Source organism: Rhincodon typus, chromosome 1 (assembly GCF_021869965.1).
Source record: "Rhincodon typus isolate 14 chromosome 1, sRhiTyp1.1, whole genome shotgun sequence".
Classification (NCBI taxonomy): Eukaryota; Metazoa; Chordata; class Chondrichthyes; order Orectolobiformes; family Rhincodontidae; genus Rhincodon; species Rhincodon typus.
Window position 1 is genome coordinate 169,016,932 of NC_063332.1, and position 17,878 is coordinate 169,034,809.

At 42.1% G+C, this 17,878-nt stretch overlaps 1 protein-coding gene across 2 annotated transcripts in view; it reads left to right on the plus strand.

Annotated features, from left to right (window-relative positions):
* LOC109927266 (multimerin-1) overlaps nucleotides 1-17,878 on the plus strand; it is a 54,380-nt gene that overhangs the window by 12,876 nt on the left and 23,626 nt on the right. For both annotated transcript variants that reach the window (XM_020527239.2, XM_048602563.1), the window contains 2 exons: nucleotides 9,650-9,756; nucleotides 17,364-17,459. In XM_020527239.2, coding sequence (XP_020382828.2) covers nucleotides 9,650-9,756; nucleotides 17,364-17,459 — 203 coding nt within the window. The remainder of the gene's footprint in view (nucleotides 1-9,649; nucleotides 9,757-17,363; nucleotides 17,460-17,878) is intronic.

The window sequence follows — 17,878 nt, forward strand, 5'->3', positions numbered from 1 at the left end:
TTTTTAGCACCTCTCCTTTATCTAACACTAGTCCAATTGAGTTTCTGGTCAATGATAACCCCCAGGATGTTAAAATTCACCAAAGATCCTCTGACAGTGCCTTTCAAACCCACAACCACTTCCATCCAGAAGAACTAGGGCAGCAGATATTTGGGAACACCACCACCTCCAAGTTCTCCTCCAAGCCACTCACCATCCTGACTTGGAAATATATCATCATTCCTTCACTGTCGCTGGGTCAAAATCCTGAAATTCCCTCCCTGATGGCATTGTGGGTCAAACCACAGCAGGTGGACTGCAGCAGTTCAAGAAGACAGCTCATCACCACTTTCTCAAGGGCAACTAGGGCTGGGCAAGAAATGCTGGCCAGCCAGCGACACCCATGTCCCACAAATGAATAGAAAACAAACTACACTGCTCAATTGTTCAACACCCACATTTTCAACTATGCCATTGTCACCATCTTCAACTCTTACATTCCAATGAGTGAGCAGTGGTCTCAGTTGATTCAATTAAAAGGGATAGTATCTTTCCTCTAAACCTCAGCCAATCAGGCTGTGAGAAAACAGAAAGATGCTTATACAAGTGACATCCACAATAGGCACAAGAACTTGAGACTTCAGACATCATGGGTCCTAGTGATTCTCCTAATTTGGTCCCATCTCAGCAGATGCCCAAGATCCCCAGGCTTGTTCTTGGGCTCTGCTGTACTCACCCGTCCCAGGCCCTGATTGCATACCATTCTGCCTGTTACTCGCTGCGCACACTCTGATCCACTGTCCTGCTTTTCCTTAGCAGCAGGGAAACAGTTCAAGTTTGCTTTTCATTTTGAACAGAGTTCCCTTGTGAACGCTATGCACAAATAAGTGAACCATCGAGGAAAATGGGTCAAATGTAGTTATCAATTTGTTTGATGCAATGGAAGCAAATTACATCTTCATTCTCCTGAATTAGAATTAAAAATTTCTACAAGGTGGTACTCATGATTTTTTAGAACCACTTCTTGCGTCTTCTGTGATTTTTAATCTAATTATAATTTGGTGTTGCTTTTCTAAAGTGACCAATTGCTGACTTTTATTGTTTTAAGTTCTTAGATTGTGATGAACAAGGAGGCAGGTTGTGGGTTTCTGTTCCAGCGTTCCACCAATCCTGTTTCTCCACTAGATGGTATGCAACCCCAACCCCAGAAGTAATTCTTCCTCTGCATGGTGTTCCTATTCCTCTGACTATTGTGTTCCTCACTGTTGCAACAACCTTCTTGCTCATTACTTTTATGTCCTGATCCAGTACTGAACATAGTCCTGAAATGATATCTTCAGTAGACTTAGCTTTTGCTGGCAGATTATACAAAACTGCATCAGAGCTAAATAATCCTTCCCATTAATGTCTCAAATAGGCAGTATGTTAGATAGCCAAATTCATAACTACATATGATATAAGTTTATTAATTCCAGTGATAGATAAATAGGGTCAACATAATACTGAGATAGCAAGAACTGCAGATGCTGGAGTCAGAGATAACAAAGTGTGGAGCTGGAGGAACACAGCAGGTCAGGCAGCATCAGAAGAACAGGAAAACATCAACTTTCCTGTTCCTCTGATGCTGCCTGGCCTGCTGTGGTCCTCCAGCTCCACACTTTGTTATCTCAACATAATACTGAGCATTTTGATAGAGTAAGGAAAGATACATTGTGTTGTCTGGCAGGAGGGGATAGATTTTAAGGTCTTTTGCAAAAGAATGAAAGGGGAGATAAAAGGAATTCTTTGACTTTACACAGTCCAAAATGATGGTGGAAACAGATTTATGTTCTGAAAGGGAGTTGCATATATATTTTATAAGGAAATTCTTGAAGAGCTGTGGGGAACATATGGTGACAGAACCTGCATGGTCTATTGTAGTAGAGGAAAACTATTGACTGGTCCAACTAGAAGAGGCTCTTGTACTAGACAAGAAGTAATTTATTGCATGCTGGCAACTAGTTACAGGTTCCATTGATATGATAAACATTGTTTCAGAGACTATGTGCAGAACCTGGATGTTAGGTCTCACTCATCTGTAACTCTGAACTGTTCTGCCCACAAGTCTGTAGTAACATCATCATTGTGGGTGATGCTTAAAGCACTCTTCAACATTAACACATTCAAACCCTGACACACTTATACAAGAGAAATAGATCACAGAGCTGTGTCTTAATGTAAAACAGGATGGTCCCTAACACTGAGGGTTGTGGATTTAAAACTTGTTCTAGATGCTTAAGCAGATAAATATATGAGGTTTTATTCAGAGTAAAAACCAGTAGATGCGGAGTCAGCAACATCTGTCTGACATTCTGATGAGGGTAAATGTTGCATCTGTCTGCCTGATATTTAATTATTGTCTCTTCACTCAATTTCTGCTAGAGGAATGCTTGATTCGATTATAAACATTTTCATTTATGTCTTGGAGAATAGATTCAATTTTTTTTCTGTAATTTATTATTTTTGAGGTGAAGTCTATCTCCTCACCTTACATAGGCACACTTCCTTTCCCCCCCCATTTTTCTCTCTCTCTCTCTCTCTCACACACGCACACACGCACACACACACACACACACACCTATGGGGTGAATTTGTATTTGCAGATACATTTTATTTTGTTCAAAAACCACACAATTTATAGACAGTCAATATTGCAGTTTATAGATTCCTATTATAGAAATAGAACCAGTCTGACTCCAAACTAAAACACAACAGATTCTAAACAAGGTCTCACACCTAACATGCATTGTCTGACCTAAAGTGTCACCTCTTCATTACACTGACAAAACCTTTAGTTTTCTTGAAACAAATTCGGGGATTTACATATACACATTAAGATGATCAAAGAGTTAACAGCATCTTAGGCTTGTTTAGTACATCCTCATCAATGGTGTGAACCTTTGATCTTTTACTTATAAATTCTGTGTCTGATACTACCTCTCTCACCTGAAGAAGGACTGAGGCTATGAAAGCTGGTGTTTTCAAATGAACCTGTTGTCAGATAAAATTAGGTTGGCATTTCAGGTCAGGACTGAGATAGCACTGCAGGAACCAGCTTTCCAATCAAAACCCATTTGCTTTCATAGAGGTCCATTGCACAGGAAAAAGGCCCTTTGACCCATTGAGTCTGTGCCAGCCACAAACAACCACCTAACTATTCTAACCCCATTTTCTAGCACTTGGTCCAAAGTCTTGAACACCTTGTCATTGCAAGTGTATATCCAAATTCTTCTTAAACATTTTTACTTTCACCTTTTCAGGTGGAAGTAAATAAATTCCATGGTCATGCTTCGAAGACATTCAGTAAAGATGTTCCCAATATTTGGTGTGAATAATTGTCCCTCAGCCAGCCTTACTAAGATGTATTGATCGTTAATTTCATCCTTGTTTTTGGGAGCTTGCTGTGCTTCTACTGATTTTTCCTACATTATAATGGTGACTACTGCTCAAAGATACTTGTCTGACTGTAAACCCCCTGCGACACATCCTGAAGTTATGAAAGGAGATATGAAAAATGCAAGCTTTCTCTCTGTGGATTCAGTTTGTGGTGAACAATTAATGGTGAGTGAGATTGAACTGGCACAGTATGGGGGAATGCCTACTGCCCTTGGGACAGTGCCTCAATAGGATTTCTCTGTCAGAGATAGCAAGCGGAAGAGAAATCATTCAGAAACCTTAGCAATGGGCTTACAATTGTAATGCTATTCAAAATACAGTATATTATCAGCGACACTGGCATATTAGTCTCACCAAGATTGTGCTAGCTGCTTTTCTTCTTGCAATTCAATCAAATCCGTTCACTTCAAAACAATAAAAAAAATTGAATCTATTCTCCAAGACGTAAATGAAAATGGTTATAATCGAATCAAGCATTCCTCTAGCAGAAATTGAGTGAAGAGACAATAATTAAATATCAAGCAGACAGATGCAACATTCACCCTCATCAGAACATCAGACAACTGTTGCTGACTCCACATCTGCTGGTCCTTACACTGAATAAAACCTCATACATTTATGATACTCTAGGTATACTATCATGGTTCAGTCAGAATTCTGATTATTAGTGTAGTCATTTCTTTGAACCATTGAAATCACTTTAATCGCTCCATACTTAATCACAGAGTATTTTATGTATTAAAATATGTATTATGCATTACATTCAAAGTTTTTGCACAGAATAGCAAAGTCCAACTGCAACCCATAATTCTTCTTTGAGTGTGCCTTTTGGTTTTCACTGTCATCCTTTCAGAAGCTGCAAGCATTTCTGCACCTAAGAAAAGGATATGCAAATGAGACGTTAACTCCAGTGTATCCTCCAGAATCATGTTAAAATCATGAGAGCTGTGGATATTTAAATACACGGAGTACATGTCGGTGAGGAGAAAGCAAGGGGCTAGCGTCTGGAGTTGTTTTGTTCATTCACACATTGTAGTAGAGCTGGGTCAGCCAGGATTTATTGCCTATCCCTAATTGGCTCAGAGGAGACAGTTGTGAGCTGCCTTCATGAATTGCTGCAGGTGACACGGCCTAGATACTCAGACAGTGCTGTTGTGGAGGGTGTTCCAGGATTTTGGCCCAGGGACAGCAAAGGAATGGTGATTTAGGTCTTGTCCTCCTAAAGGTGGAGAGGTAGGAGGCAGGAAGGCATTTAATTAGGCTTGGTGGTGGCACACCAGGACCCTATCACCTTCCCTCCTCCACTGGATCTAGATTCAGTGAGGGAAGATAGAAAAAATAATGTGGGCTGATTGTCTGCTGGGGCTGGGGAGGCCCCTCTCAAAATTACTGAGTGCTTGACCAAGAGCATGGACCTAGGATTGGGGGATTCTTGCTGAGGTGAAACCCCATTATTGCTTCTGATCCTGCTGACACCACCGCCGTACCCTTACAAACCTGGAAACACCACCTCAACCCATCAAAAATCACTCTGTTTGCTCCTAGATCCTGGAACTTCGGTTGCTCTTCCAATAGCAGCCACCATCTTTTGCATGGCACTGTTGGGCATAGAAATTGCCAGCCTCTGATTGGCTAGCAGCCAATGAGATGGAAGGTATGACAGAGTACTCAGAATTGTTTGACTGATAGAAGATCTGTCACTCCATCCTTCAAAGAGCCCTCCAATGGAAGATTTGGTCTGTCATTCCAAGTCAGAGCAGTGTGTGGTTTGGAGTGAAGATGCAGGTAGTGGTGTTCCTGCATCTGCTGCCCTTGTCTTCTGAGATGGTATAGGTCATAGGAGCCTTGGTGAGTTACTGTGGTGTCACTTCTCATGGTACATACTGCTGCCCCTATGCATCTGTAGTGGAGCGAATGAATGCTTAAGTTGATGGATTGGGTACTGATCAAGTGGGCTCCTTTGTCCTGGATGTGTTGAGCTTCTGGGGAGCTGCCATTTACCCTGGCAAATGTAAAATGTCCCATCACACTCCTGATTTGTGCTTTACAGACAATAGGAATGTTTTAGACAATCGGGGTCAAGTAATTTGGCAAAGATCTTCACCTAGCCTCGCCCCTCAGTGACTCACTATAAATTGCACCATTTGGTGTTGTACTGATCATACAGAAGGGGAAAATTGCAGGACTAATTCTCCATCTATGCAGAATTAGCTGAATGCAGTTGCAGTAGCATCATAAACAATATAATTGTCCTTAAGACTCCAGATAAATAAAAGATATTGAAGATGTAGTGCCACCTAAGAAGAATGTGGAAATTGGTGGATAAAGCTTCCCCAACCTGAGTGCAGATGCCAATGTTGTAGACTTCATGAAGTAGAAATTCAGCTCTGTAGCTCATAGGTGAAATCAAATTGAAAGATAGATCCAAATGATTAGGCCCAAGCTGCACCTGATATTAGAATCATAGAATCCCTACAGTGTAGAAAGAGACCATTTGGCCCATTGAGTCCAGACAGGCCCTCCAAAGAGCATTCCACCCAGATTCCACCTCTGCGGTATCCCAAAACCCAACATTTCCTATGATTAATCCACTAGCCTGCATAGCCTTTGACACTTTGCGTGATTTAACATGGCCAAGTCCACTCAACCTGCACATCTTTGGACTGCGCAGGGAAACAACAGCATCCTGAGGGAACCCACACAGACACAGGGAGAATGAGCAAACTCCACACAGACGGTTTCCTGAGGCTGGAAATGAACTTGAGTCCCTGGTGCTACAAGGCACCAGTGCTAACACACTGAGCCACCGTGCCACCCATTATTAGGCCTTGAGCCTCTTTTTAAATTAAACCACGAAACTGCAAAGACCTACTGGGTGCTCACTGACAAAGCAGTCAAAAGCCATGTCTGATGGGAAAGGGAAAGTGACAGGGGGGCAGTTGGTCAGCGCTGGGGTGATGTTAGTGTGAGAAGCCAGTGGTGGCAGTGGCCGGTGGCAGGAGGAAGCTGAAGAGTGAATGCAATTGGAGATTGGAGCAGTGAGGGCAGGACAGCAGATGGTGTAGTGCCATGTCAGTTAGGAAGGGGAAATATGGTGAGGCGATAACTTGAAACTGACCATGGTTCAGATGCAGTGAAGAAGATCACTCCTTCCCCCCTCAGCTCCACAATCAGTTAAATAGCCTTTTTTTCCCCACAAACACACTTCACAGAGGAATTCAGGCATGCTTCATGGACCAGCATTCAAGCTGTATGTTACAGCTAGATTTCCTGGGTACAGCTGGCCTCTCACTGTCTGTGTTGCAGGTAGACCCGCATTGCAAAATGATCCCTGACTTGCAAAAATCTTAAAATGTGTACCAAGCCCAGTCCCTGAATGACAAGACTTAGGCCAAAAAACAATCCAATAAGCATCACATTTCTATTTACAATGAGCATGTATGTATTCCTGTCAATCATACTGAAGGGCTGGCGACTCAGCTCATACCCAGAACACAACATAACTCCATCAAAGTTCTAGACCCAGAGCCGGTACAGACACTGTGGTTGAAGGGCCTCCTTCTGGACTGTAAAATTCTATGATTCTATTTTCCGAGTGCTGAGGTACGTGTGATGCTCCAAATTCCTTGTTGCAATATGATAATAAATTGCTCTCTAATTCCTTAGGTGGGGTGAGTGTTTGTTCCCTTTCTAATCCTTGCAATTAAAAAGATCTCTCAGGCAATTTATCAAATTCAATTTTATTTCTATTTTAGGAGGATGATCGCTTCCTCCCTTTGCCCCACTTTAAGCCTGAGCAAATACCATTTGTTGCTGTGGGAAGAAGGTCTGAGTGATGCGGAGGAGGGGGTCGGAGGGAGGTTTGGGTATGATGACCTGCAGACTGACTGGACTTTTTAAATGCCTTCCTCATCACTCATGAGGAGATAAACTGGAGTGGGCTGAATAGTCTCCCCTCCAATTTGACATTCATTTAATACCACGCTGTGGCAAATGCCATCAGACCCTGCTGTATACTAAACCGTATTGTCATTGCAGCTGCCAATTTGTTAAGCACTGTGATGAGGATACTTCTTTTTCCCCTCATTTCCTTGAACAGTTTCTGGCAGCTGGCTTCCTGCTTTGTATTACGGGCTCAAATGAGGTGCTGAATTAAGCTCCCATTAGTCTTGCTGTATTCATACAATCTGCTGGTGTTCGTAACCTTTCAAGTGCTAAAGGTGCATTAATTTGTAATGAAAGCACAAGCTAATTGCTCATAATCAAGTTCAGGTGAACACAAACTACCATTACAAAGCATAATGGGAGCAGCACAGTAGCTCAGTGGTTAGAACCGCTGCCTCACAGGGCCAGGGACCCAGTTTCAATTCCAGCCTTGGGCAACTATCTGGGTGGAACTTGTACATTCTTCCCCACATCTGCTCCAGTTTCCTCCCACAGGATAGGTGGATTGGTCATGCTCAATTGCCCATAGTGTCCAGGAATGTGTAGACTAGGGGAATTAGCAATAGGCAATGCCAGGTTACAGGATGTGGTGGGTGTGGGTTGGATACTCTTTGGAGGGTCAGTGTGGACTTGATGGGCCAAATGGCCTTCTTCCACACTGTAGGGTTTCTATGGTTAACAGGAGGTAATCCTGGAAGCAACTTTACTAACATGCAGATAAACACTTCTTTAATTTTTTTATACTAAATTTGAGTTTCACTGCACTTTATGACATAACTCAGCAGTGACAGAATCTACCTTGATGTCAACAGATATCATGAATCATTTTTCAACTAACAATTGGAGATAGCTGTGTTGTTATGCTACTTTTTAAATTCATTCTCAGGCTAATCCAGCATTTTGCTGTCCAATCCTAGTTGCCCTTGAGAAGAAATGGGGGTGGGTGAATGTGTGTCTCACAGCCGGTCCCATTGGCACCAAGGCTTGCCCCTTCCAAATGAAAGAAATCCCTCCACAGCAATCCCTATCCATTCCTTTAGGGGCCTGAAGTGACCCAGCTGAGTCCATCCCACTCACCTCTGTTCCTAGACCTCTATTGCTGTTGCTGCTCTGAACCATCCCTAACCGTGGCCACCATTCCCAGTAGATCTTGATCTTTATGAAATACCGGACGTTGAAGGTTGTTTAGACACGATCCAAGCATATACTTTGATATTTTGTAAGCAACCCGTTTTTTTTAATTCATTCACGGGATGAGGTGTCATTGGCTAGGTAGCATTTATTGCCCAGCGGGCAGCTCAGAGTCAACCACATTGCTGTGGATCTGGAGTCACATGTAGGCCAAATCAGGTAAGGATGGCAGTTTCCTTCCTTAAAGGACATTACTGAACCAGATGGGTTTTTCCAACAATCGACAATGGATTCACAGTCATCATTAGATTGTTAATTCCAGATATTTTATTGAATTCAAATTCCACCATCTGCCGTGGCAGGATTCGAACCTGGAATGTTATCTGGGTCTATGACACACCTCTGGAGCAGGTGGGACTAGAACTTGAACCTCCTGGCTCAGAGGTAGGAATACTACCACTGCATCTTAAGAACCAAGGCATATACTTCTCTAGTCAAGAGTTTTATTTCAAACAGCACGTCACAAAACTCCAACACCCATTGATTATTCTATTCCCTATCTCTACACCTAGTCAAGTGCTCACTCAGATATCACTTAACTAACATATAACCATCACCTGTTGCCTAGTTTCATTTGGTCTCAGGTATCCCTTCCAAAACTTACTTCATGATTACAATCTTCACCTATAAAGGCACTGAACCCTGACACCAAGCAGTGGACTGCTTGATTGGTACTAAATCCCATCAAGACACCTGAAAAAGCCTAGGGCCATTGCCACAGCCATTATTTGAGGTGATTGCCAAGCGTAGGAGCCAATGTAGGTCAGAGGCACTGGAGTGAGAGAATAATGGGATCGAGCATGAATAAGGACATGCAGGGACAGTCGAGTTTTACATGGCGTTGGGTTGTTGTAGAATGTGTGAGACTGCCCATAAATGTGTCAGATTAGTGAAGTCAAAAGTAACATAGGCATTGACGAGCAGCCTATGCTTGATGTTGATTGGATTCTGTTATGGTAAGTGGTCGGCATATGGGGCATCTTGTATATTATGTACATCTTGTGTTTTCTAAATGTGAGAAAAATGATTACTTTTTTAAAGGAAATAGAAAATCAATGCCGTTGTCAGTATTAAATCTTCTGGATGTTTCTGCTCATAGATACCAGATCCTGAACCGCCCAACTTACAGAATGAGGCACAAGATAGTGACTTCATTGGAATGGAAGTGCTGTCCTGGCTACACTGGAGCTACCTGCCAACCCAAAGGTCAGTGTAAAGTTTATCTGTCTCAGTTCCTGGCCCAGGCATATACATAAGCCACATTTTTAGCTTTTGTCATTGACCCTGAATGACTTCTCTATCTTGTTTTCATATCCCCTGAGCCTGATTCCTGATTGTCCCTTGATTTCAACCAATTCTTAGTCCTGGTGCGCACATAACGATCTTATGGGCAAAATTTTAAACCCTGTGTGAATAGATGGGTATTGAATGACTTAAATTGTGCCCATAATATGCAACTTCTCTGCATTCTCCCACTATGCTTCACTATTCACTTGGCCCCCACTCTTCAAACCTTATCACCTTCATCGCGATTTTCAGGGCTGTTCCAGATCCCTCTTTTAAGCATGTCCGCTGTCAACATCTACAGTTCTCTACATTTTGCTTATGTGATGAAATCAATTCTCAGCATTCTGTGAGAATGCAATATTGAGAGGACAGATCCTTTCAAAAGTTGTTAGGTGGCAACATCCAATTCTGCTCTGGGATGGGGCAGGTATTATTGCAAGGTATTTAATAGATCACTCAAGTTCAGAAGTCACTAAAAAGCAGTTCTGTGGATACAGTATATTTGGAGACAAAAACAGAGACAGAAGTAAATTCTCATTTTATGAGTGTGGCAATAAGCTGTACTGTTGGGAAGGCAGATGAAGTGAAGAGTCAAGAGCAGTTGGATGGCTCTGTGAGGTTACAGCAAACTTAGGAAGAAGTTGTAGGAATTAGTAGATAGCTTAGAGTTGGAGTCAAAGCTCAGAGGAAGCCCTGGAGAGATAAGAAGGTGGGAAGGTTATTGGCTTTAGGTGGGGAATGTCATGTAGGACTCAGGAGTTGTTTTTGAGCATTGATACTTCAGTGTTGAAAAAGCTACAAGCTGTACTTGCTTCATACAACTGAGGAAAATTAGAGCTCACAGGAAACTTAGGGACATATGTAAGAGATGGCAAGAACTGCAGATGCTAGAGTCAGACTTTTCTGAAGAAGGTGAAATGTCAGCTTTCCTGTTCATCTGCTGCTGCCTGGCCTGCTGTGTTCCTCCAGCTCCACACTTTGTTATCTAGGGACATATGTAGCCTTGGTAAGCTAGCTGTTAGTGAGAAGCTGGAGATGAGCCAGTGAACAAGTACTGAAGTGCAGCTTTGGAATCAAGGAGAGCATGAACTCAGGGCAGGAATGTAATTGACTAGAACAGAAACGGTTGACGCAGCAGGCCATGATGGAGTAACTTTTGGCAGCAAGTTTTGAGGCCAGTTCAGTAAAAATCCTTGTGAAGGTTCATGAAATTCGGTGAACAATCATGACATTGATGTCTGGAGAGAGTTGCTGAGAAATCTAAGGGATCTGTTTTGCTTATATTTGCTATTTCATGTGCACTGTAGGGTATTCAATTACAATCTATTACCGATGTTTACTGTATGTTCATTCTGAACGTTAGAACCAAATTGCACATGTATTGTAGACTGTCCTAAAACTGTATTGTTGTTATAACACAGGGACAGCAGGCCAAACCAAATCAGCTCCCCTTATATCCATGGATTCACAACACAGTAAAATTAAAACTTTTAATGACCCTCAAAATTGCCCTCTTGTTCCTAACCATACCTCTGTAAATAATAGATATCAGACATCAAATCTATACCTAAACAAAAAAATTAATGATTTATTTTGAATAATGTAACTTTAGCAGAACATGGATAAACAACAAGGCAATCTACATAATATATATGATCTAAGCCCGATCTTCTTTAAACACCACCAACACCACCACCCCACCACCCCCCCCCCCCACCCCCCCCCCCCCCCCCACCCCCAACCACGACCCCCACCAGGTGCTAGGCCTTCATATATCCTTGAATGATGCAAGGTATTCCAGGCATATAGGATTGTAACAAAAACAAAATGTGCTGGAGAAACTCAGAAGTCTGTCATCATCTGTGGAGAAAAAGCAGGGTCAATGTTTCCGGTCCAGTGAGCCTTCTTCAGATAGGGTTACATCTTGCTTGACTTCCACAGACTACTGAAGACCTTTACTTATGTCTTACAGTTTAAGATTTTTTCCTCAAAGTCTTCAGCAATCCTTCAGCTGGGTATAAAACTAGAGAGAGTAAAACTCAAATACAGCTTCCAGTCCAGCAGGTTCCACACACACAGCTGCTGCTAAAATTCCAGAACCAACCAGCTCAAGTGATGGTATTTCTTTCTTTTTTGCAACGTTCTCTGTGATTGACTAGCCAGCTCCATTCCACCCTTGATTAACCCATTCAACGTCCAAGCAGCTGCCAGTCCTTGAGCAACACATCTCACTGCCAAAATGTCTGTAGTATTCCAGAAACAGCAGCAACAAACCTGCAATTATCTCTTCAAGCTAGTTTGTTTGTTTGGTGTCTCTTCTTTTCCATAACAAGCTGCTACTCAAGTTTCAAAGTTCAACCTCAACTCGTAGCTCCAAACCAAAAATGAAAAAAATTAAAATTAAATAATACAGTTTCAACATTTTAAATTCTCATTGTTTAATGTCCATGAAAACTTGCGACATTATTCTCTTAACCTTTTTTTTGAATCAGAAAAGTTATTACGTACCTTTGTAGCAGGTGGGAGTTTAATCTGGGCCTCCCTATCCAGGGGTAGGGACATTACCACTGCACCACAAGAGGACCCCCAAATCAGTACCTACAAACTCACCTTCAGTCTACTTTAAAACTAAAGGTAGCTGGTTCTTAACCACATTGAATACAGTTTGGTGATCCCCTCTGGGATTATAACAAAACATACCCGACAATTACCTGTAAGTTGATTTAAGATATTTGTCACAAGAAGTCAGTGTGAACATTTAAGTTATCATGGAGTTTAACAGCACAGCAAGGAACAGAATGGGAATGTGCCTGCTCTTTGAAGGAGCTATACAATTTGGCCCATTCATTTGTTCTCTATAAAACTGTTCAAGCATTTCCTTCTAATTATCAAAACTGCTTTCACCACTCTTTCAGGCAGTGCATTCAAATTGTGACAAGCCATTACTTAAAACAGTCCTCTTCTCTTCCTGTTTGAGTCTTTTGTTCACTTATCTGAAGCTAAATTTGCTAGTTATTGAATCTTTCATCAGTGGAAATAGTTTCTTTATTGAGCTGATTAAAACCCCCTCGCATTAGCTTAGTATATCTCCCCGAAACACCACACATTTGACAAATTCCTGTAACTGAGGCCCAGCAGTGAGTTTTGAAGATATAACATTACCTCCTTGCCTCTGTACCCCACGTCTCTATTGAAAAGACCTGGACAAGCTATTTTCACTGGTGTTATCAACATATCCTGCTCTCTGTGTGAGACACGGCTTTACTCCTGGATCTAAATAAAGGGCTGGTCGTAAAATGTGAAAAGTAAAACACCAAGGAACCAACAGTAACATAAGTTTTTACATCTCATTCAACCTGATATTTTCACTGCTTTGGGAGATTTCTTAAGTGAAGTTGCTGTAATTAGGCAAAGCATTTGACTGCATTCAGTTTAGTGTAGGTATTTGAGAGTTCTGCAGGATTTGAGACAAAATAATTTTCTTCTCAACCCAAAATCGATTGCAAATTTGGTACAAGTTGCTGTTCTATTAAACCACTTAAGGGAAGATTTGAATCAAAAGATGAAGAATTCTTCTTTATTCTTTCATGGGACATAGGAGTTGCTGCCAATTCCTAATTGCCCTTGAACTGAATAGCTAGCCAGGCTATTTCAGAGGGCAGTTGGGTCAACCACATTGCTGTGGGTCTGGAGTCTTATGAAGGTCAGAGCAGGTAAGGATGACAAATCTCCTTACCCAAAAGATATTAATGAACAAGATGAGGCTTTCCTATAATAGCAGTTGTTAGAATTGTCATGGTCACCATCACTAAGACTAGCTTTCATTTACAGGTACTTATGAATTGAATTTAAATTGCTCTGCTTCCTTCAGTATCAATAATTCCCAATTGACCCTTATCTCTTCACAGCAATGCACTGGAACCCTAATCCATTATCTTCATCACCTCGGTGTTTGACTACTTCTCCTGGCAGCCTTCTCACTTCAGCACTTCATTGGCTACAAAGCATTCAAAACATCATCTCTCTCAGGCACAGCTCTGCACCCTCATCATCCTGCTCCCTGCCAGCTCCGTCAGCATCCTCCGCCCTCCAATGGATTTCAAAATTCCCATCCATGCTTTCAAATCCCTCACCAGCTATACACCCATCTTGCCTCACCAATCCCCTCAAGATTTGCATGTTCTCATGCACCAGCTCCAATATTAGGCTACCCTTCCATCTTCCAATATTTGCCAGTTGCCAGCCATTATTTCTTTGTCCTCTGGGGCTCACTCTTTATTTCCCTCATGTTTCTTCTGAATATACTCTTTGGGGGCTGATGTTTTCCTCATGCCTGCCACAATACCCTTTTCCTCAGTCTTTAATGTGAAGCACTGCAAGCCAGATGCCTGAACTCGACATGGTAGATTTGATCTTGACTTCGAAGGAATGAAAATTAGGTTGTCATGCAGAAAGCACCTGATACTTGTCCCACCAAATTAGAACCCAGATAGCGAAGACAAACAATCCAGCCTGAAAAACTGCTGGAGAAATTGAAGACTAAGCTCTACATGGTGCATTCCAACATTCTCCATCATTTAAGATAAAACATAAATGCGTGAACAGACTTAGCACCAATTAATTGATCTCATGCAATACATTACACAATACCTGGTGGGCAAATGGTTTGTTATATATTACCTTACCATGTAATCTCAGGCCATAACTTAAAGCAAAGCCTCAGGACATAGTGATGGAGGTAGGAAACAGTAATTTCCAGAGAAATGGAATACAGTGAAGATTTTCACATTACTGAGCCCTAATTGGTCTGGACATGGGTTTCCTGTCCAATTAAAATTGGCAGGCGGACTCGTGTGGCTATAAGGCCAGTGGCAGGAGTAGCTGACAGCAGTAAGATGTGAATAACTGGAAGGGCACTCAACAAGAGGGTGCCCTTCTCGGTCACTTTTTCAAAAAGACTTTATTAGTTACAAAAGGAAAAGTGGTAGGCCCCTCTACAAAGCAACCTTCAGTTGCATTCCCCCACCCATGCAGGCAGAAAGGGACTGTAGGCCTGCCTGGAGTACTGTCCCCTCTCCATCCTGCCACGAGGTGCCTACTTGCAGATATTTCACTGTTGCATCAGGAAAGTGTAAGCTGGCTAGAATTTTCCAGTCATGCACATTTTACAATGCTTGCAATGAGCCTAATTCCCTACCCATGTCCTGGGGGTCACTTTTGTGCACCCAGAATTTGTTTCCACCAAAATGTCTGGCATTGGGAACAACATTCCATAACTGACAGGCTGCCTGATGAGCACTTCTGAGCAACCCCATCCCACCTCTGTCACACCTAATGAGATGGGGATTGGCAGTCAAAATATTCAGTCCGTGATTTCAGTTTGCAAACAATTCCCATAAGGATGACAAAGAAAAATGTGTGTTGTGAGAAAGAAAAAGGGAGTGGGAACAGATTTACTAACCTCTAAGACCCTTGGATTCCTCCCTGCGGTTTGTGTACTTATTGTCATCCATACTTTCACTATAACTTGACATTTCATCTCTAATTGCCATGGGAAAGCAGCTCAACAGATAATGACAAGTATGCACCACCCATCAAAATCAGACTTCAGTCTCTTCCCATTAGATTGTTAATGATATCAGTAAATTTTTAGTCACAATAAACAGTCTTGCGAGCATCTTCTGATTTTACTCACGCTGCAGTTTGTTCTTGCTTTTTATTAAATTTACTTTTCCCTTTTCCACCTCTCTCAGCTCTTACTGATCTCAAGAATCTAATGATTTTTGTTCTTGACCTTCATCCATTATTAAATCCTTGCACTGATCCTAGAAGATCAAGGGGTCTCTTGGGCTTCTCTAGAGGTTCTCTTTTTACAGTAATATCAGGTACGTTCCTGTATTCTCCGTGAGGTATCTCAGACTTCCATCCATGATAAAGCATAAAATGTGGTTTGGGGTAGTTCATCAGCTGGAGGTGAATTATTACATTGGGATTCTGCCATGAGCAAGCTACGCAGGAATATATGTAATCCTCCTCCTTTTGGTAAAAGATTTCTAAGTCTTCAGGTATTGAGGCCACATTTGAGGCCCGGACCTTTAAAGATGGGTTCCACTTCAATAATCAGAAGACTAACCTGTCTACTTGCTTTGTGTAATACAACCTTTGGATGTTCTATCATTACCGAGTGCATATGAAAAATTAGCCTGGGTGACACCGCCTTTCCCCACAACACCCATCTATCCAATCCCCCATCTTGCTGCTTTTCTTTGGAAAGGTAAATGCTTTACAGAATCCCTATATTATGGAAGCAGGCCATTCAGCCCATCGAGTCAACACCAACCCTCTGAGAAGTATCCTACTCAGACCCTATTCCTGTAACCCTGCATTTCCCATGGCTAATCCATTTAACCTGTACATCTTTGGACTCTGTGAGGAAACACAGTCACAGGAACCGCTGTGCTGCCCCAAAGAGAACAGCACTGCGGCTACTCTTACATCCCAATTCCTGTCGTGGTTGAAGAACATGGTTCACCATCGCTTTTTCCAGGGCATTTAGGGATGAGCAATAAATGCTGGCCCAGCTGGAGCTTCCAATGAATGAATAAAGAAAAACCTCGCAGAAACTCCCAAAGGAGTGTTGTCAAATTTGCAGTCTTCTTTCTCTTGGAAATTGTGAATGTTTTAAGGTGGTTCAGGTTACTGCTTTAGTGAAACCCTCATAATTGAAAACCCCTCCTGCCCACCTGGAGGACAGACTTTGAATATTTGGCTGGATGTACTCGAAGGGTCTCTGTCATTTCCAATGTAAAATGTCAGAGTAAAAGGAATATCTCTGTAGCTGAATTTTCCCTTCCTACATTTGCCCCAGATTGGGCACATTTCCAGCAGGAGATTAGGCCAATGAATATTCATTAGGTTTACTGATCTGATTTGAGTTGCACTTTATTCATTGGACTATGCTACAATCCAATACAACAAGCAACCGCCGCTCATTTCTAGTTCAGTGTTTCCTGTTTAAATGACAGCCATTAGTTTCTAAAATCAAGCTGTCCAACACCAACTGCAGTTTTTGATGGCTTCCTTGTGCTAGTAGACCCTCACCCTTTGTTTTACAGTGTTGTGGGTTGCCAACTTTCAGCATACCCATCCCTGATATCATCAAATGATCTTCTACGTCCACCCACGCATTCAAAGTACCATTTTTTTGATCCTTCTCAAATATTTGGATAAATACAAAACAAAAATTAAAGCTACTCAACATTTTAAAATACCTGAATACCTTATATCTTGGGTTGGTTGTTGCAGTGTCCTGGAGGTCAATTTTCAATTCCTTTGGATGTCTGCATCATCCTAGTGCCAACTGTACAAGACTATATGTGGTCATGGTGAAGGAGAAGGATACTTGCTCCAGACTTTGCATTCATGCAGCATTTGTGAATGATTTGTAGGATATTTGTGCTTCCTCCACAAAGCAATGTTGTTTTGTGACTGTTACAAGAAGTTCCAAACTCCTGTGTTATTCATAGACCAACATTTAAGGAGACAAGCGGAAGAGAATCAAGCTGAGAGTCAGATAACTGGAGCTGGTGTGTCCCAGGATCCTCAACAACCTCTTGATCCAGGTCTGGAAAACAGTGCATTATCTTTTTATCTTGAGACCGAGTAATTAAATGGGGTTATTAGGAAAACATGTCACAGAGAAAAGCCTTTTTGCATAAACAAACTGCTTGTTACATTGAATCAGAGATAGTAGGAACTGCAGATGCTGGAGAATCTGAGACAACAAGGTGCAGGGCTGGATGAACACAGCAGGCCAAGCAGCATCATAGGAGCAGAGAGGCTGACGTTTCGGGCCTAGACCCTTCATCAGAAAAGGGGGAGGGGAAGGGGGTTTTGAAATAAATAGGGAGAGAGTGGGAGGCGGATAGAAGAGGGATAGAGGAGAGGATAGGTGGAGAGGAAACAAACAGGTCGAAGAGGCGGGGATGGAGCCGGGAAAGGTGAGTGTAGGTAGGGAGTTAGGAAGGGGATAGGTCAGTCC